This window comes from Python bivittatus, unplaced genomic scaffold (assembly GCF_059951505.1).
Source record: "Python bivittatus isolate LINGU-HERP-01145 unplaced genomic scaffold, Pbiv_v1 ctg000700_np1212, whole genome shotgun sequence".
NCBI lineage: Eukaryota > Metazoa > Chordata > Lepidosauria > Squamata > Pythonidae > Python > Python bivittatus.
In genome coordinates, this window is record NW_028277098.1 from 40,873,937 (window position 1) to 40,895,628 (window position 21,692).

Consider the following 21,692-nt stretch of genomic DNA (forward strand, 5'->3'; position numbering starts at 1 on the left):
AAATTGCCAAGAAAGTGATGGCTTGGAAATAAACACCTACTTAAATACTCAGTAGAACAATTAAAACCTAACAGCTGGGAATGAAAGTGCAAAGACATGCAAGATTTCTCGCCTCTTTGTATAAGTTTGCAAAACCTTTTTTGAGCCTCAGCTATAGCTGAACTGTAACTGCAAGCAACCTCCAAATTCTGAGGAATATTTATCTACCAGGAGTTTACTGATATAAATTAAGATTTGACAGATGCCCTTTTTCCTAAGGCTGCCCTGTCTTTCAAAAATAGGCCCTACCTTCCAGAACACTACAGCCTCAGTGAACATGATTACTATTCTGGGATGATTGCAATCACTTTGTATTTTCCCTTACTTTTGGACCACTCTACATTTAGCTAGGCTTTACACCAGGGAAACACAATGTGATACCTTAATTGAAATAAATGTGTAAAAGCTAGCTACAGTATGGGTATCCTCAGGAACCTGTGGCTTTCATGAGAATGATGGAAACGATGTCATACCACAAGGCCTACCCCTTTTGTATGTGGGTGTGATGACATGGCACATGCATAAAAGGGGTGAGACTTGAATCATGACACAGTTGCTTTCATCAGTCTGCTCTCCCACCCTCCTCAACATTGCTGGCAGTAACTAGCCTCTAGCATCACCTATATTTATGGGAATATACATGGGCTCCATATCCATCCCATAAGAAAATAAAATGGTGGACAGATGCAACCTGATGATGTATTTGAAAATGAGCCCATCTGCTGAGAGGAAAAGCTAAAGATCAGTAGGGTGAAAGCTACAAGGCATCATGGTAAAGATCCTTAAGATTTTACTTTTTCTGAATGGGAGCCCACGAGGACAGTCATTTTGAGAAAGTATCCATAACAAACTTTCAAACTCCGTATTTCTCCCTGGCCCCAAAAGTTTGTTAACTCTTATATGTAGCATGCAGTTATTTAATATACTTCATTAATGTTTCTTTCACAGAAATCTTCCTCTGCCTCCTACTTGGAGATATGTTAGAACTACAATTCCCCAAATTCTTAGCCAGCCTGGCTGCTGGGAATTTTGGAACTGTAAATCTCAGCACATTTAGAGGGCAGGTGGCTAGGGTAGGTCACTGGAGTAGAATCCAGTATGTTTTTTGTGATTCTTACCTGAGTAGTTATTCATATTAGACATAGTGAGTTGTCTTTTTGTTTAATCTATTTCTTAAAATCGTCACGTTTTAATTTTGTAAGCCATTTTAAATCCTAAGCAAAAAATCTTAAAAAGAAAAAAAAGAATTCATTTCTGAAAGCCATCCTTTGGGTGCAGGATGTTATGCCCAAAGTTTTTTGTGTTAAAATGTCATTGGATCACAATGTACGGTTTCTCCTTGATATGATAAGCTAAAATCAGTGACTGCCTGTTGTTGAGTTGAGAGACATCAACAGATCATTTGAACATTTTGAGATGAGTTCACAGGAGGCTGGTTTGTGTGGAAGCCATAGCCAAAGACCCTGAGGGAGAACAATGTCTATGCTAGTTGGCTAGGTATTTCAAACAGAGGATTTTTGAATAGCTGAGTTTCAAAGACAGAATTCCTTTGATTGGTCCTCTTTTTAAATCAAAGCTTGAAAGGAAGAAACCACAATTTGTTCTGTTAAATGGCTCACTGCCTCAGACTTTCTGGTTCTAGATCATCTATCACCGGTTGGTAGGGAGAAAAAAATGCAGTTTGCATGAGTAAATTCTGCCCTTGGTTAAATCTATTCAACTCTAATGGTTGCTATTCATTCTCACCTGGACACGATCATTTATTATCATGACACAGTATTCTTACTGACATCAGTTCTTAGTGACTCACAATTTAATATAGACTAAGAAGCAACTTTTTGGTACAGTTAAGCACCTGCACAAATCAAACGGCAAAGTCATGCAAACTTACATTACTTTCCTCACAGCACATCAATCACAAAATAAATGCCACATTACTGCTTTTATGCAGAACTCCCACATGCTTATTTTCCTAGCACTCTCTTTGTCATGCTTATTATTTTTTAAATGAAAAGAATTAGTTGCCTGTTCATTGTATACTCCCCTACACTGAACAAAACTGTTTTATTTACACAAGACACATGGTGCTTTGGATACATTCTGTTTCAAAAGTTCTTCATTAAAAAAAGAACATTCTTCATTAAACTGTTTTACCTTTGTATTTTACACCTCGTCTTGTACCGCAGCATCTAAACCTTATCCAGCTTTCCCTTTCCAAAAGAAGGTATCCTGCTATCATTCCTAAATTGAAGAGAAAATTGTTCCTTGAACCAATAGATTGAATTTTGCCTTGGGACTAGGGATTCAGGAATAAATGAATAAATTATATTTTCTGAGTCCAAGGAATTGGGGACCATCCATGACTTTGCCTGAGGCTGGCTGCTGAGCTACAGACATGGCTTGTGAAATGAGAGACTAGAGACCATTTTTTCCAGGGCAAAATCTACAATTTTGGAGCTCCTTTCATGCATATGAAGCACTATGGTAGAAATGGCTTTCCAAAAGACAACTGCTGTTTGTACAACATGTGACAAACAATGTAGTACAACACCCACTGCGTTTTTAATGTGAGGATCAAGCACACACTTCTTAACTGAAAGAGAATTATGAGATGCTAGAAAGATGACATGCTTTTGGTGATCAATAGTGTTGGAATATTAGACTTCATTCATTGCTGTGTTTGCTAATTCAGTTTTCTGGCTGCAAATGTGCAACAATTCAAACCATAATTCCTATATTCCTGTGAATTTGTCACAGATTTTTAAAAAATGGCCACTAACCCCTTGGATTCAAATCTTTTTTTTTTTTCTTGGCCACCATCTCTTGGATCAAATTTCTGTTCAACTAAAAAGGCTGGTTCCACCTACACTTAAAGAGGTGGTGGTCTGTCCCCTCCTCAAAAAGCCACCGCTGGATCCCAATGGTGTTGGAAAAGTTCCAACCCACCTCCAAGTCCCAACCCAACTATCTGTTGAGAAGGTGGTCAGGCCACAGCTTCAGAGGTTTCTGGAGGAAAGAGATTATTTGGATACCTTTCAGTTGGGTTTCAGACCTTGGCACAGAACTGAGACAGCATTCATCATGCTTGCTGATGACTTATGACAGGACAAGGATGGTGGCAGTGCATTCATCCTGGTCTTCCTTGATCTTTCAATGGCCTTTGATATCATTGATCATGGTATCCTTCTGGACTGGCTCAGGGACTTGGAAGTGGGAGCACAGGGTTATGGTGGTTCTCCAGGGTTCGTTCCAGTTGCTACTGATGGGTAGAAGGGGGTCTAGCCCTTGGCCCTTGCTTTTGGCAATGTTCACTCAGCAGATTAACTATGGCTGGCTTCAACTTGGTTACTGAAAAAAAAAGTATGGGTTTACCCAATACATTAAATCAAAACCAGCCATTGAATCAGAAGCCACATCAACTGGGGCTTTATAGGTAATAAACAGCATTTTGAATTGGGCCATTGTTAGCCAGTGCAGTAGCTGGGAAATTGTGTTGTAGTAAAATAGCAGTCACACCTGCCAGCATTCTGACTACTGCCTTTAATACCTAGCTGCAGTTTTCAGATCATCTTCAAAGGTAGCATGTCACAGAAGTCTAATCATAAGATAATGAGTAAATGAGACATTGTCATCAAGGCTTCACAATCCAGATAGGAGCCTAACTGTCACACCATCCTGAGCTCAGCAAACCCTCTGTTTAACCATGGCTTCCATCAGGAGTCATGAGTCTGTGAAGTTTCCCAAGTTGTGGACCTCCTCCTTCAGAGGGAGGACAACCCCATCCAGAACAATCACCAGGGTTATCAGTTACTCCAGATGTTTCTGGACAAAATGTTTTGCTGGCATTTAGCCTAAGCTTGTTTTTGCTCATTCTTGCTGTCATAGCCTCTGGATGCTAGGTCAGGATTTCCATAGCATCTCAAATTTGATGAGGGGTGATGATACCTCACCCAAAACTGATGGACAACTTCTCCCTGTGGCTTCATATATATGTTAAATTGCAGTGGGGAGAGAGTCATGCCCTGTGGTACTCCATGTTGCTTGTTTCCCATTATTACTGACTGAAATTGCCTGCTGAGGTAGGAACAAAGGCGCCATAAAGTGGTTCCCCCCATTTTCAAGCTTGCAGGCAGTCTATTAAGATACCATGCCCAATGGTATCAAAAGTTGCCAGGAATTTTAAAAGAACCAAGAAGGGCACAATCCTACCTTAAAGTCCTAATGAAGGTCATCCACCAGAGCAACTAGCACTGTTTCTGTCCCATATCTGGACCTAAATCCAGACTGGAAAGGATCCAGACGATCTGCTTCATCTTGGAATCTCTGTAGCTGATTACCCATCACTTTTTCCAACACCTTTCCCCAAAAGGGAAGATTGGGTACTAAGCAAAAATTGCCAGATACAGTTGGATTGGGAGGTGGCTTCTTTAAAAAAGGGAGAAGTACTGTCTCTTTCAAGGCTTATGGAACTGTGACCACCCTCCAAGAAGCATTAATCAACTCTCAAATCCAGTCCCTCACATACCCAGCTACCTGCAGGAGCCAAGAAGGGCAGGGATCTAGTCCAACAATCATTCCTGGGCAGGAATCCTCAGACCATTCCAGACAAATGGCTATACAACCTTTGTTTGAAAATCTCCTGTGATGGAACACCCACAACTCCAAGAGGCAAGCTATCCCACTGCTTAATAGCTCTCATGGTCAGGAAATTCCTCCTTATTTCAAGTTGGATTCCCTTCTGTAAAGCTTCAATTTAGCTTATGAGAATTCAAAATGCTGGCAAGTTGCAAGAAAGAAGGTTAATGGCTTGGGGCCTGAATATCTAAGAGACTGCTTTTCCTAGGTAGATTCTGCCCATCCAGTCTGGATGTCCAAGAAGCACCAGCTGAAGTCCATTTTTATCACGAGTAATGGGAGAAGACTTGACAGTGAGTGATCTCTAGGGGCACTCCCTTCCTTTGGAAGGCTAATGAAGACCTGAGTCTTTCAAAAGGTTTGGAAGTTGCTTGCGTACAGCCATCATCATCTTCATCACCTTTATGTGTATATCTTGTGCACCATCTAGACCCTTTGTGATGGAGAAGGTTAGCCAATCTTATAAACAAATAACCAAAATCTAAATAAATTCCTGTCTCATAAAAAGCTTATACCTAAAAGAGGGACAATTGTTTTGTAGAGGTATAAATATTGCTTTTTTCATGGTGGGGAAGTCTGACTCAAATTGTACCCTATAGTATGCAGATAGAAGATAGAAGAAAAATAGAAGAGCAGATGGGATATCAGAAGTCTGAGTGAATTTTTTTTCTTCCTTTAATTAGTATCTATGCTCTTGCATTTTAAATGTTTTATTGAAAGCCACTTCCAAATAAGAGGAAAAAATAGTGAGGAAGAAACACTTTTAGCTACATGAATTACATGATTTGGTACACTATCTGTTCTAATTGTGGCTACTGCTCTATACATATTGGAGCAAACTTTTATATTATTTATCTACTAATATTTACCCCATATCATTATAGAAAATCTGAAAGAAAATTCTAAAGCAGTTTATAAAATACTGTAAAATCATTCTAAAATGAAAACTAAGTAAAAATAATACAGAGAGAGAGAAAAGAGGAGGAGGAGGAGGAGGAGGAGGAGGAGGAGGAGGAGGAGGAGGAGGAAGGACACTCTGAGCATCTAGTTAACTCAAAAAGCATTTTGGCTAACTCAAACAGCTCATTAGTATTTAGAGATCACTGGGAAATACCAGGGCTGTGGGCTAGGTTGAAAATCCAAGAAGAAGGTAATGGCAAGCAATTCTGTATTATTGGAAGAAAAGGACCAGGACATGCTCCCAACTTGCCAGGAGTCAAGTTGGACTTGAAGGAGAGTTGGCTTTTAAACACAATAAAAACAGAGTAAAACACAATAGAAGTAAGAGAAAGAGACATACTGCCTCTCCACTTTTGACTCGACTCAAGTGTATGTTGCGAGCATTAATGACTGAGGAAGGCCAATGTAACAGGGGCTTCTGGGTTATCTGAAGAACTGCTCTTCCCAGTTACATCTACCCATTCCATCAGGACCAGGAGAGGCACGTTTCAGGTCCTGCCTATGAAAGAGTGTCGTCTGGCAGGACCCAGGAAGAGAGCCTTTTCTGCCATGGTTCCTGTCGAACATCATCCCCCCAGATCTTAGAGTGGCCCTTACCCTCCCAGCCTTTAGGAGGCCCTGAAGACATGGCTCTGCTGCTGTGCCTGGGGCACCTGGCAATGGTGGGGGGGTTTTACAATGGCTGTGCTGAGCTGATGTAAGGATGGATTCTGCCACTGATCATGCTTTTTTTTATTTAAATGGATTATGGATGGTATTTATATGTTTGCATATTGGTTTTTTTTAACTTGGTGTTATTGGATTGCTTTTTTACCTGTTGTAAGCTGCCCAGAGTTGCTTAGATGAGATGGGTGGCCATACAAATCAAAATAACAACAACAACACAAGCACCTGCCACACTGCACCCCAGACTTAACAATTGTTGATAAGAAAGACAAAAAAGTCTGGATGGTGGACGTTGCAATACCTGGAGACAGCAGAAGAGAAGAGAAAGAATTGGAGACAATCACAAAAGATAAAGACCTGCAAATAGAAGTAGAGTGACTATGACAAAAGAAAGTAAAGATAGTACCAATAGTTATCGGTACCTTAGGTGCAATCCCAAAACATCTGGAGCACCACCTGAACACCATCGGCATTGACAAAATCACCATCAGTCAATTGCAAAAGGAAGCTTTACTTGGAACAGCTTACATCCTCTGATGATACCTTTAACACCGTCAAACAACATCTGCCTATCCCAGGTTCTTGGGAAGGACTTGATAGGTGGATAAAAATGCCAAATCCAGTCTAAACACCTAGCTGACTGTGCAACCAACCATAATAATAATCCATGGGGGGTCAAACAGTCCCAACTGCACAATCGAAGCCTCGCCCCTTTTGTAGTATGTCAGCATCACATGTATGTACGAAGGAGCAGGCTTTGATCATGTGGCTGTGGCTGACATATTTCTTTTTCTTATTCTTCCCTGCAGATGCCCCCACAGTATGAAAGAATATTTTTCAAAAAATATGTAAAAGGAAACTTGCAAACTTCCTAACTGACTTGTGCTGCTTTGAAGATATGCTATAACTTCATTGTGCACCCCGTACATGTACAAATAGTCACTGCAAATATATTCCCAGTATCTTTCATCCCAAGGAAATGAACATTGTCCTTGGGATGTCTCACAACTGAGAGTATGAAACAACATGTTCCACTGGGCAGTGCAATGCAGTTCAGTTCAGTTCAGTTCAGTTCAGTTAATCCACTATGTGCTGAATGAATAGATAAGGACAGGTTCATGTACCAGCTCCACCCAATATGCTGGGGTAGCTATGCTGATATAGACATGCAGAATCTCTGTCTGTATGGGAAGATGATTTTCTATACAGGTGGGTGATCCATGAATGCAGAGAGGGTGTTTCTGCTGGACACGACAGTAGCAGCCAGAGCATCAGTTTTCTGATTATCTTAGGTGAACCTTCAATACGTGAAAAAGATGGGGATTTGAATTCCTCAACCCAGAGGCTTTTTCCACTGCATGGTGATGTGAGAATCAAACCTGCACACATACAATATGCACATGCTATACACAAAGCCTCTTTCACCATAATCATGTTGGGAAATAGGAATATAAGGAGGAATTTATACTACCAGGGCACACCTTGATTACATAAGAAGTAAGACCCTGAATGCTTTTTAAAATCATGGTTGATACAAACCATTAAAAAATGAAGATGGCAAAACAACTGCTAAACACTGCTGCCACTGTGATAAGGAAACAACATACAAGAAGTGTAGGGCCTACGTATAAACATTTGTCATACCCACTTACTTTTGTATAACTTGACATTTTGTCCTTGCCATTGATGATTTTAGAAATGTTTTGAGCTGGCATTTCATTTTCTTAATCTAACTGATGACTCAGCACCAGAAAAACACAATAAGTATGTTTCATTTTAAACATGATTTATAAACCACATAGGGGGTTCATGCATTACACAATGAACCAGCCACTTTATGGCTTCATCCAATGTAGTTTTTCCAAATGTTGCCTAAACTGGGCCTAATACTGACATATTAGCAGGCAGATTAGCACTGAACATCTGGAAGAAGCAAAGGTTATCCCTTCAAATAATAAAGGTTATACTAGGCCTTCCATTCTGACTTTAGCTTCCAATCAAGGTAGTCATGCTGTAGCACAAATCCCAGCCCTTCTCCACATTTTAAATGTCAGTCATTTCCAAAGTAAAATATTTCCTTCCTTCAAGGAACCTTAACTGTACATATTGTGGTGTGGGTTTTGGTGATTTTCCTTTCCTTTCTAACTGCATGACAGCCTCTCTAAAACTGAAGGCAAACAAACTCCAACCTAGCATGATGTGTGAACCAGGTCATCCACCCAAGAAGACTGAAGAATGAATGAGATTGAACTGCAATTAGCCACTCTACCGTATGAAAAGGTGAGGTCTAAAAGTGAGGAAAAGCTTTCATAACCCCAGATGTCAAAGCCCCAGGACTTTCAGATTCCTGAGAGAATATAGTTCTTCCTTCGCAGCTCATGAATTTATGATGCAACATCTAGTCTGTGTGCATTCACAGGCCTAGTGGCACAAAAGAGTTTTCTTTCCATCAGCAGCCTTCATTGGGTAAACACAGGCAGGGGGTGCTTTTCATGAATTCCTGTGGAATTCCATGAGTTTCTAGGCAGTGCATGATTTCACTGGCTTGGAGGAGACCTTAGGTTGTTCTTTGACCTCCTGGTGGGTCCAGGGCAACAAGAAACATACCACCAGAGTCACCATAAAAGTCCATCCATGAATTAGGGCCTGAAGCCATATGAAGAAAGAGGCCATAAATTATTGCAAGGGCTAAGAGTGAGGCTAAAATCATATTGCCCTGTGTCTTGACCCTAGAATTCCCATCTTTGGCCCTGAAGGCTTGTTTATTTGCTCCTGAATGGCATTTCTTATGCATACACACACACACACACACACACACACACATACACACATACACTAAAAACAATTTGCTTTAATAATACCTGTATCTGCAAAAATGTTCCCAATTGTTCATAGTACAAATGTTACTATTTAATTAAAAACAAAGACTGATTTGGAATAGTAGGTCATAAAAAGATCAAGATCAACTGTGAAGATTATATTTGTTGATTGTTTTTATGGTTTGGTATTTAGTCTCCCCCCCCTTTTTTTAACCTCATATTTGTACTATAATTATCTGGAAATTTTAAAATGTTTTATTGTAATTTTTTGCAGTTAAAAATATTAACCAAGAACCACTTTATTTTCACTTAATAATCTTACTCTATTTGACAACTTGCTCCAAAGGCAAATCTAAAAAACGGCAGTCTTTCTCTGTTGACAATTACATTTGCCTAGGATTCAAATTCACTGATTTCTTCAATTCTTGACATGTGATAGCATGCTAGAGTAACTTAGCAATGGGGAAAGTGCACTCTGTTCATGATCAAAGGTGCATGATTTTAAATTTTAACATGTGCCTTCAATACTAATTAATATACTGCTTAGCTTCTACAACTTTTTTTGTAATAAATCTTTGCTCAGAATCACACCCTGAAGAAAGTAACCCATCCTCCCTAATGAACATGTTCATTTCATCTCTGATGTTTACTTGAAAAGACAAAATGTATGTAAACATTTACAGTATATCTAAAAATTATTATTTCACATTGCCCACACCTAGAGATTGAGGCCTGATGGGACCAATCTTTTGTGATAACTTTTCTTTTGGTGATGAGCAGAACAACTCAGATCAAACTCATAGTCTTGCAGCATCTTAAAGTCTAAGACATTTATTTATTATTATATAAGGAATCCTGGGCTATTCATCATATGCATGGAATATTATTTTAAGATGCACGAGCATATGATGGTAAGAGATTTTTTAAAAAATGAAGAAAGACATCAAGAACAAATCAACTTAACCTATGGGTAACTGACCATTCACAAAACAAGTACCCACACAAGCTTAGCATGTCTATTCAGAAGTAATTTTCATTCACTGCCTGCAGTTGATTCCTTACGTCATAATAAATAGTTACTTTCAGTAACTGGTTATAGAACCACTGTCTACATCCAAAGACTCATTATTCCTTTGTTTAACTTGCATTTCTCCCCATGTCATACATTTGTAAATTATCCAGAGCAGGGATATTATTTGGTTGCAAAGCATTACGTTCAAAAACAGCAGCAGTTTGCCAACATATGTAGAGATTCTGTTGGCATGCCATATTTATCTACTGAAGTAATGTCACGTAAACTTGAGCTCTGTAGTTATTTCTAACTGAAATTTATTTATATGTGTGTGTGTGAGCACACACACACTAATTTACACAACGTGCTGAAAACGCAGATGAGTGTGTCCCTCCCTGGTGGATTGAAAGAGATGTTTTTTCTTTCAGATGTCTCAGCTGTAATTTATAATATAATATATAGAAACTGTTCAAGGGGGGGTTAGGTGATTATCAAACAAGCCTGGCTTTCATTTCATTTCATTTCGTTTTCATTTTATTTGGACAGGTGTATTGTACTATAGCCTGTGGTGTGAACATTTTCCCCTTCATTGCTCCTGGCACATGCTCAAACGTTTCCCAAACTCTCACTTTGTTTGGTTTCGGTGTTCCATTTGGGGGTGTTTGTTTAAGCCCAAACCAAGTCATAAATTAACAAGTTGTTTGACCCATCCTAATTAAAGGAGAGAGGTCTGTGAAATGCACCTTTGTCTGGGGGTTGAGGTCTGGCTCCTTTCCTCATGAGACCCTCAAAGGGAACAGGTCCCACGCTGACTGGTAGAATATGGAGCATGGCCTTGGGCTTGTGGTTTCAGATTCTAGGATAAGGAGGACCGCTTAGGTCCATCTTTAGCCATTTTATTTTTAAAGAAATAATAATTGAATGAGTGCTGTCCATCCACTTTCTGAAAGTTTTTGTTTCCTGTAAAAGAAGCTTATGTGTATGTTTGGGCTTGGGGTTTTGTTTCTTATGCACATGATCAAGTCACTTCAGAATTTCTTTTGATAGTACTTTTGCGCCTACCATATCTTTGCAAAGGAATGGAGAGTGGGGCTATTTGATTATACTATTCTCCATCACTCTGCAGCCTTCCTAGCTGCCCATGCAGCAGCATCCATGGGGTCAAAATCTGGTAAGAGAGTGGTTGGAGCATTGTGATGAAAGGGGTGGTACTTACATCATAGTGCTTCATCTGCCATTTTGCCGATTTCCATGCCTCTCTGTGGACGCTGCTATGTCCATGTTTCCTGGTCTGAAAAATCCCCACAGGAAGAGTTTCTCATGGTGGCTGGAAGCCAAGGAGGTGGAGAACAGTGAGAGAATGATTGTGCAGCCAAACCTTAATTTTACAGAACTCCATTTGTCAGACTTTGGATGCAATGGACAGAATTTAGTCTGGACTTTTCCCTAAGTCCTAGCCAAAGAAGATTGTTGTTCTTGAAACAGTCTGAATAATTGATGTTATGTATATAATTTGTGTAAATTATGTGAATTGCATAATTACCCATATGGCATGAATTTTATATATTTGGATCTAACAGACATTTGGATTTAACAGACCTTCCTACCCTCAATACACCATTAGACTGAGATTTTACTGAATAGCAGAACATAGAACACTCAGAGATCCTTCAGCATGATCAAGGTAGAGATATGAATATTACAACCCAGAAATAGAAATAATAGAAACAGAAGAAATAGAAATAAAGAGAAAGCAAGCAAGTTCTTCTGCATCAGATTAACTGGGAATGATTCTAAGATGTGGAAGAATGTCTTGGCACAGCACTTAAAAGAACACTGCTGTTTGAGGTATTGAGAATGGATCTTGTGTAGATTTGCTTGTAGTCTGAATCAAATAATTGGTTTTCTTATTTTACTCATTAATTGTTGGACTTTATTTTCTCACACACATTGTTATTGTATTTTGTAGACATTCTGAGTTTGAGAACAACATGGAATTTAAGATAACATAATAATAAATTAAAGCCAGAAAATTTTGACAGCACAATTCTAGATAATAAATCCTAATGAATTCAGTGGGACTTGCTCCTAGTTAACCATCCCTTCTCTGAGCTTAAAACAATTTGGGTGAAAGATATACAAAATCTATCACTACTTCTACGATATTGTAGGAGGAGAGCTGTGTTAGTCTATGGGGGCAAAAAAAAAAAAAAAATCAGGAGTCTGATGGCACCTTTTCTGGCTATCAAATTTTATTGAAAGGCACAAGCTTTCATGAGTTTATAGTTCTACAGCTCTTGGAAGCTTACACCTTTTAATAAAAGTTGGTAGTTGGAAAAGGTGCCACCAGATTCCTGATTTTTTTTGCTAATACTTCAATTAGTAAAGGATATCCTTAGTTATTGGCTGGTGTGGGTCTTCCGGGCTGTGTGGCCATGTTCTTGAAGTTTTGTTTCCTAACGTTTCGCCAGCACCTGTGACCAGCATCTTCAAAGTGCAGGAGCACAGACAGGAGCAGTTCTCTCTGTGCCCAGGGTGATGTGACCCTTCTGTGGGTATTTATAGAGATCTGGGGGGGGGGAAGGGGGGATTGGGTGTGTGTGTGGGGGGGTTGAGTTACTGAGTGGCTGCTTGTTTTGGTGTCAGAATCTGTGTGTATCTTCCTGGGGATTAGGCAGGGTTTTTCTTCTATTGAATTGTTAACAAGGGGCTGCTGGGGGTGATTAGCAAGTTCATTGTGTGAACTGTTCACATGTCCTGGTGGTTGAGCTGAGTTCGTTGACCTTTTGCAGGCTGTATTTTTCAGGATTGGTAGCCAGGTTTTGTTGATTTTTAGACTCTCCTCTTTTTTATTGAAACTGTGCTGGTGTTTGTGAATCTCAATGGCTTCCCGGTATAGCCTGGTATAGTGGCTGTTGGTGTTGTCCAGTATCTCTGTGTTTTCAAATAGGATTTTGTGTCCAGTATGCTTGAGAGCATGTTCAGCTACTGCAGATTTTTCTGGTTGCTGTAGTCTGCAGTGCCTTTCGTGTTCTTTTATCCTGGTATGGATGCTGCGTTTTGTGGTCCCGATGTATACTTGCCCGCAACTGCATGGTATGCGGTATACTCCTGCGGCGGTGAGGGGATCCCTTTTGTCTTTTGCTGATTTTAGCACTTCTTGTACTTTTCTGGTGGGTCTGAAGATTGTTTGGAAATTGTGTTTTTCCATCAGTTTTCCCATGCGGTCTGTGACCCCTTTGATATAGGGCAGAAATACTTCGTTGGTGGGTGGCTGTTTTTCTTCTTCAGTCGCATGTTGCTTTCTTGGTTTGATGGCTCTTTTTATTTCATTTTTGGAGTAGCCATTTGCTTGTAGGACCCAATTAAGGTGGTTAAGTTCAGAGTTTAGGAATTGGGTTTCGCAGATCTGATTGGCACGATCCATGAGGGTTTTGATAATGCCTCTTTTCTGACGTGGGTGGTGGTTGGAGTTTTTGTGTAGGTACCGGTCTGTGTCCTTAGTAATATCCTTAATGTGTCCTTAATATCCTTAGATGTTCTTCTGTTCATTTTTTAAAATTAGTAGACTATATATTTTAAAATATTCAGTATAAAACTTTATACACATCAGTTGGTGAGGAGGAATAAAAAGGCATGATTCTAGTAGGAATTGGAATTGGAATCTAGTAAAAAAGCTAGGTGCTCAAAAACTCATTGAATTCTTCCAAACTTTGCATACTATATTGATCTTACCTCAGTATAAATTACACTCTACTTTAGTTACCACAGAAACAAAGCAATATTTGGGGCTCTATAACACCTACCACTAAAAATCCAGGGGAGAATATATTGGAAAGAGTGGCCATCAGTCAAATCCTTGCTGATCACTGAAGGGTTTATGCAGCTGTTGTCTGTTCATGCCATGGTTTAAAGAACTAGAACTCCCTCCTCAGAGTTATTTTGGTTAGAAAACGTATTTGCTCAGCATTTATTTTGCAAACTGAAATGATAATGTAAACAAAGCTCTCAACAGCCTGAGCAGGGCATGTTGGGGGGGGGTGTGTGCACGCGCGCATGGACACGATAAAACTAAATATATATTTTCCCCAGTTGATTTGCTCTGTATTGGTGGTTTCTCGAATTATTTCACTTAAGGCCCCATGTGATCCCTCTGGCTGTCTTCCAATGTTTTCTTTTCATCTCCAAAGTCATGGCCAAAGGTTATTTTTAATCTTACTGTGATAACCTGATCGGGCTGCCTATTTTACTATCGGGAGAGGTTGTTGTATCCTGCCAAGTATTTTTTACCTGAGGCTTCTCATCCATCTAAATTTACAGCCATGGGTAAGAGGCAGGAATTCACAGCAGGTGCTGCTTTTCTAAAAAAAAATTAATTGTGTTTCAACATCTTGCTTTTTCCTCCTACAGGCTATAGTAACTGTGGTGTTAATATGGAAAGAACATTTTTCCATTTTTATACATGTTGAATCTAGTGACCCACCTCAATAATAGCAATCCTGAAGGTATAATGAAGCCTTCTTGTTACACATATGTTTAGAGAAACATTAGCTCATCATAATAAGCCATGGCTATTGTAATGCATTATACATGGATCTCTTTTTGAATAGACTTCAGAAACATCAGATTGTCTCATATATCACAGCTAAATTGTTAACCTGGGCCGGCCTTAGTGAGTAATATTCACCTGTACTTTAACACACACACACACACACACACACAGTAACTTCCTATGAATTCTTCTCCCTACCTTCCTCCAATTATACCAAAGTCCATTGGATATTCTGACAGCATAAAGATGACCAGAACACGCCAAGATGGGGATACCTGCCCTATATGATCTGAGAAAAAGGTATCTTATGGATGACTTTTTCTGTTATGAATCTGCCAGTCAGCTGTGACATTCACTTATATATGCCCTCTTCTGAAAGCCAGAAGTTGGCTGGGTGTCTACTCAAGATATGGAGTATTCTGTAGTTCTTTCCCAATTGTACTTATCACCACCAAAATATGTTCTTCTGGCACCATCATTGTTGAGTTTTCACTATTATTGGAAGCCTTTTCAGTTTGCTTCTGAACACTTCAATTTTCCTTGAACACAAGGGAAAAATGGTACTAAGATTAAATATAAAGAATACCAAACTTCTTCTTTATGACAGCAGGGATGATAACCAGCCTTAGAATTGACAGTGAAGATATTGAAGTGGTGGATGGCTTCTGCCTTTTAGGATCAGCTATCAGCAGTAAAGGAATCATCAGTCAAGGCGGCTTTGGAAAAGATTGTCAGATGCCCAGACATGCCTATACCTGCAAAGATAAGAATCATGCAGGCTATGGTTTTCCCTGTGATACTCTATGGAAGCAAAAGTTGGACTTTGAAGAAGCAGGATCAGAAGAGTATTAGCACTTTTGAACTTTAGTGTTGGAGAAGTCTCCTGAGAATACCACGGAGAACCAAGAAAATGGATCATTAAAAATATCAACTCAGAGTTGTCACTTAAGGCACAAATGACCAGGCTCAAATTATCCTACTTTGGACACATTATGCAAAGATCTAGCTCTCTAGAGAAGTCTATAATGCTGGGAAAAGTGAAAGGAAAGAGAAAAAGAGGATAAACAGCAGCAAGGTGAATGGACTCAATTACAATGCCAATAGGTATAGTTGGAAAACTTGAAGGACGAGGCTGGGGACAGATCATTCTGGAGAAAAATCTCTATGTGGTCTGCTTAGAGCAGACAACAACATGATGGCACATAATCAATCAATTAATTAGTGGTTACTTTTTTTTACTTCTTTTCTATTATTTCTGGAACCATCTTATTTTTATGCTGGCTGTATTCCCAAATCATACTAAACCATAATGCAGCTGATTTGGTTTTGGCTTAGCATGAGGTGTCAATCTGAAAGTTGTGATTTATGCAATGAACCATGGTTGAACAAACTGTGGTTTGGCATGATGTGTTAAGCCAATGTCTATCTAACTTTCCCAGATGAAGCGTTGCTACTTACAGTTTTTGTTTGCATCTCAGTTCATCTGTGTTTGGTCTTCCCATAGTCATTCTGTGACTTTTTGAAGCCACCCTAAAAATCAAGTTAGAATAATGAGAGATGGCTGCCAGAAATTTCTATTTCTCCTCAACATCTTCTGTGGTCATGTGTGAGTAGCTGAAGCCCAGTGAGAAGAGAGCTTACTTGGATAAGTCTATTGAAACCAGTTGGACTGACCTCTGATTCAACATGGATAGGATTTGATTATACCATTGCATTCACTTGGGATGCATTCACTTGGGATTCAGTATGGTAACAGTGTTTTCTGGGGAAAAAAAGCTTTAGGTTTTATAGCTTGCATGGTCCTTTAAGTAAACGGAGACTTCTCTTTTTTAAAGACAGCTATGACATAAAATCTTTCTGCACTGGAGACAGCACAGCCTTCCTAAATAGAAGGAAGTTGAGCTGGTCTCTTGTTTTGGAATGGCAGGACCAGTGGTCAAAAAACACTTGACTATCCACTTCTGGCTGCAGAAAGCTGTTATTCCACAGCTTTCATGGACAACTTTTTTTATTGGCCAGATGTTCTTAATAGGAAGTTCTACAGCTTACATTATTCTGTAAATCTACAGAAGAGTTATTCAGTTTTTCAGATTGACTGCCTCTTGTCTACAGTTTCTGTATCAAACTTCTGCCAATGTCGAGATTAAAATGCTGCATTTGCAGTATTTTTGATAAGCGTTTTTGCTCCCGCATGCCAAATGAAGCATTAGTTTAATGGTACTCCAAGGTTTTGGGGAGAGAGATAACTTTATCTGCTGACCATAAAAATAAGCTACACATATTGTTCCTGGGCAACCTCTTGTGACAAAGAAAGAGAGAGAGAAAAAAAAGAAATGCTCCAAATACATGCTTCACTAGTAAAATTGCTATTTTTTCCCTGCTTAATCAGACATGATGGTCTGATATAATTTAGAATTCTCCAAAAACACGGGACAATCTATCACTGTAATACATCAGGTCATAAAAATCTAATTTAAAACCTCATAAAATGTTGTTGAGCAATGTTTGAAAATGTAAAATAAAACTGTTTTTAATTAGCTCCACATAGTTTTAGGGCTTTTCAAAACTGCAGTGCATTTTTAATGAAACTTGTGGACTCTGAAGATATTCAGTAGATTTTGTCTGACACCTCCCCCCACCCCAGCCATAGGCTTTCACCAACTGCTACAACCTGATCCGCAAATATAACATTAAAATTATTAATGTGAGCTAACTAGGCAGACTACTGCCAAGAAAAGCAAGACTCACTTAGGCTTTTTCGATGTAGCTTTGGAAAATTAGTCTCAAGGCTACAGCAAAGATCACATTTTCCCCTTTCTTCACTAATAGTAAAAAATATTACCTTTCATGTATTCTGCTGTTTCTGCAGCTAAGGGGAAGGCTGGTTGGACGAAGCTGAAAGTAGCTTGTTATTTAGCCAAGACTTGCCAATCTAAGACTCACCATTCATTCTGGTAGTAAATCTTACAATTTATGAACTCCTTTTCCATTAAACTCCCGCCATCAGAATTCTTATTTACGGTAATCACAGACTTTTTCTTTGAGCAAGAAAATAATGAGGTGGACAGAATCCTGCTGCTGCCTTAGCTGGAAATTACATTTTGGTTACCATGTGACCATTATTTTAAATTGTACCTTGTATCATTTGCTTTACAATTCGCTTGAAAATGTGCCGCAACTCAGAATTATAAGTTCGTTTTCTCCGACCATCCTATGCCTCCCTCTCTCTCTCTCAATCATAATCATCACCATCATCATCCACAGAAGTGGGAAGAAAGTGGCCTCATCTTTGTGGCAAATCACCATGCAAAAAGCAAAGCAGAGCACATACATCTACCACTATATGCAATTAATTTACAGTGGATTCTTCAAGGTGCGGCTCCTTTTCCTGAACTCTGAGATCTTTCTTGGACATTCTTTCTAGCCAAAATAAACGAGAAAACACAATAACAACCTTTCTCTACCATGACCTTTCTGAGGGGCAGTAGTCTTTTAAACAGTGGCATCTGCAGAGGGTCAAAGAAAGTCCAGATGGCAGTTGCAGCAGTGTGATCAAAGCCTTGTCCCTTCTGTACAGGTGTCAACATTGCAAGCACACACAAGAGGCCGAGGCTTTGATCACACTGTTACAATGTTTTGACACATTTTCCCACAAATGCTGTTTTAAGAGAAGAAGAGGTTACATTTCCATATTTTGGAGGAGGGGGGGTTACAAAAAACTCTAAGTCTCCTCCCCAAAGCTGGCAAAATTTCAGCTACATTTACCCCAGTAAAGTCACTGTCTCACTGGCCATGCTCTCTGCAGCCATTCGAGGGCTGTGTTTGAAAACCTTGGCCTGGTCCTGCTTTAGTCAGGATGTTGACTAAGGAAGATGGAAGTTGCAGTGCAATGTACCTGGAAGATCACAGACTAGGGAAGGCTCTTTATCAGTTGCCTCCTCTGCCAGTATGAAAAGAAATGGCCTTCAGGGTTGCAGAAGACAGGAGGACCCCAATCCAGCATATGAGTTGAGATCATGGTGGTTGTAAAGTAGGAGGGTATTCAAAAAAAGGAAAATGTAGAGAGAAATAGCATGGCTGGCGAAAAGATTCATATGGTTATGAATGCAGGAAATCACAGCTGCCATTGGGTTGGCATGATCTTCTTACACCCACTCTAAACCATAGAATAAGCAGCGATAAGCCACATGTATTATAAGGAGTTGGAGTGGTTGCAATGACACACCTGTTGAGGAACTAGGACAAGAACCAAAGGCTATATGGAGGGGACCCAAACTCAAAATGAGGAATTTTCAGATCATTAGAGCTATTCAGCAGGGGAACAGCTTGCCTCCTAGAGTAAAGGGTGCAACATTGCTGAAGGGTTTCAAGCAAAGTTTGGGCAACCACTTGTCTGGGATGGTATGAGGGTTCCTACCCTGGGCAGGTGGTTGGACAAAGACCTCCAAGCCTCTTTCCAATCCTATGACTCTATGAGTTGCTGTTCTTCAGAGGTATCAGGAGCAACTAAAGGCGATGGCTAACTTTTAGAGATGCTACAACCCATGACAGCTTGGAAGCCCTCTGACAGAGAACCTCAAATTCTGACTTTTTTCATGCATGGGAGCGGGCTAAAATTCACCGGTGAGGAGAAGAAGACCCTCCGTACATGCTTAGAAGTACTTTCATATTAGGTCATATGTCATATGGGTGAAAGTCACTTACAATAAAAACAGGTTCTTGGGCTGAGCCTTGCTTAAATTATGTCTGTTGGTTAAAAAATCATGACTGATTATTAGAAACAACTTTTTCAATGAAATTCCCTATTGGCACAAGGCATTTCAAGCATCTTTATTGGATAAACATTAGAAAAGTTTGATGCAGTTTGAGAGGACAAATGGTAGCGTTTTTTAGCATTCATTCCTTTTAAGTCACAACAATCAGTTGTCAAAATAATCTTGTAGTCTTTGTTGTTTTGGCACACTGTTTTTGGGGATGACCATGTGGCTCAAATGAACACCTGGCTAAGAGAACATCATTTCTGAACAACATGCAAGGCAGTAGTAGTTAGATAAGTTTGTGAGAGCTAATATTTCTTTACATTTATTTTCAAGCTATAAGCCAAGTCATTACATATTTATTTCAGTTTCATTAATGGCCAGTCAGCTAAGCCAACAAGTCCCAAGTTTCTTTTCTTCTTCTTTGCCAGTGCAGAGTAGATAAAATTACTACTTACTAGCATTCCACCCAATCTTCTGAGGCTGTCAATCAGAGCAGTTAAGTACTATTGTGTTACAGCTCTTGGTTTTTACAAAACTGTGTTCTAAGCACCTTAATTATAGGTGTATGCAGAAGATGTTGACTCCAAATGTACGTAACATACCACAACTGTGGAGTCCAGTCACAGGGTTTTACTTTTACGTGTGTGCTTGTAGAAGAGAAAAGGCTTTGTAGAGGAGAAGTTTCACAGTAAACAATGTCATTCTAAAAATATCACAGACATAAGATCCTACATTCCATTTGCTGCATCTTTTTTGACATTAGCAAATTAAGATCCAGGGTTGCTGGAGGAATCTCTTTGCTTAAGAGTTTTGGTGGAATCTGGCAGGGCTTGAACTGAAGCAGCCACACAGCTTTGGGTGTTAATGTTTACCTCTACATTGCCCTGTGGAGGAAAAGAACTCTGCTTGTACTTGCAGACACATTTCCCCGCCTTGCCTCCACCAAGGGGCATCTGAAGGTGGGGGGTGGGGGTGGTCAAGAAACTCAAGTTTGCCACAGGGACCCCACAACTGAAGATGCCATCTTGATTTTTTCACACACACACACACCCAAGACGCCTGCATGGCAACAAACATTACAGTTATTGTTTCAGCGTTGGCTGTATCATGGAAAAAATGGTCAGTCACCATCCTGTACTTCCTGGCCCATGTACCATCCTCTATGCTGTTTCCATATCAAGATATACCTAGAATTTCCCAGCATTTGGCTGACTGTTAAGGGAGGCTGGGTTCCCCCCCCCTTCTTTTCCTCCCTTACATTTTTTTTTCAACCGGGTGTTGTGACAGAGAATATATCCCATCCCAATGATCAACAGAACTATCAATATTCCTCTAAAGCTATGGCATATCCATCTGAAGTATTAGGAAAACACCTATAATTCCTAATGTTCTTGTTCTTCTGTGGCTTTGATAGTTTCTTAGGCTGTTAGGGCAAATGACCTTAAATCAAACTTATCTAAGTGGTGTTCTCCAGATGTGTTGGATTACAACTCTCTTATTACTCCAGCCAATCCTGGGTTAGGAAACACCACATTACACCATAATACAAGGCCAGTTTTAAGCAGTGATTTATTATTATGCTTAACTGCCAAAGTCAAAACACATGCTGATTGTCTTGTTCTTGTGCATGATCCCTTCCCTAATTTGATGCCCCCAGACACAGTGGATTTCAATTCCTGTAATAATTCTCATCCAGTATGGCCATGGCTTAAACAGTGCCCAAACTGAATGTCAAGCATATTTTTTCTACTTTCAGTGGGTTATATTTCAACTAGTGCTTTACAGATAAATAAACCTCTATTTTACTTTACCTGTTCTCATTCAAACTGAGGAAGCAGAATTTGGTTTCAAAATTACTTTCCACAAAGTAGAAAAATTTGGAATGCAGTGTTTTTGAGTTTATTTAGCTATGAGGTAATCATGGTGTGTGTGTGAATGTTCTTCTTTCAGTGCATAATTGCTGCCTCTGGCTTCCTATGTCTCCATTAAATCCCAAATGAAGACAACATGAAGGAACTCCTATTGGCCTTTTTCAGTTTGGGAAGTGTGGGATGCTTCAGAAAGATGGAAAAGATACATACAGAAAAATGTAGCTCCCTTCAGCACCTCCAGCAATAAAGCAAGCTCAAAACCGCTATAAAGATAAAGTTGAAAGAAATGTTCTAGCACCCTGCAAATAAAGTACAAACAGTTTTTTCTCAGGAGAACAAAACTTTGGCATAGTTGCAAGGCAGATTTTGGCAACGCCT

The 21,692-nt window shown here is 39.6% G+C and overlaps 1 protein-coding gene across 10 annotated transcripts in view; it reads right to left on the reverse strand.

Moving 5' to 3' along the window:
- Nucleotides 1-21,692, reverse strand: part of FGGY (FGGY carbohydrate kinase domain containing) — a 304,303-nt gene that overhangs the window by 274,318 nt on the left and 8,293 nt on the right. For 4 of the 10 annotated variants that reach the window (XM_088153186.1, XM_088153192.1, XM_088153191.1 and 1 more), the window contains one exon: nt 16,142-16,213. In XM_088153186.1, coding sequence (XP_088009312.1) covers nt 16,142-16,191 — 50 coding nt within the window. In that variant the 5' untranslated portion in view covers nt 16,192-16,213. Of the gene's footprint in view, nt 1-11,347; nt 11,459-16,141; nt 16,214-21,692 lie in introns of all 10 variants that reach the window. The other 6 variants (XM_088153193.1, XM_088153188.1, XM_088153189.1 and 3 more) reach the window with 2 other exon arrangements.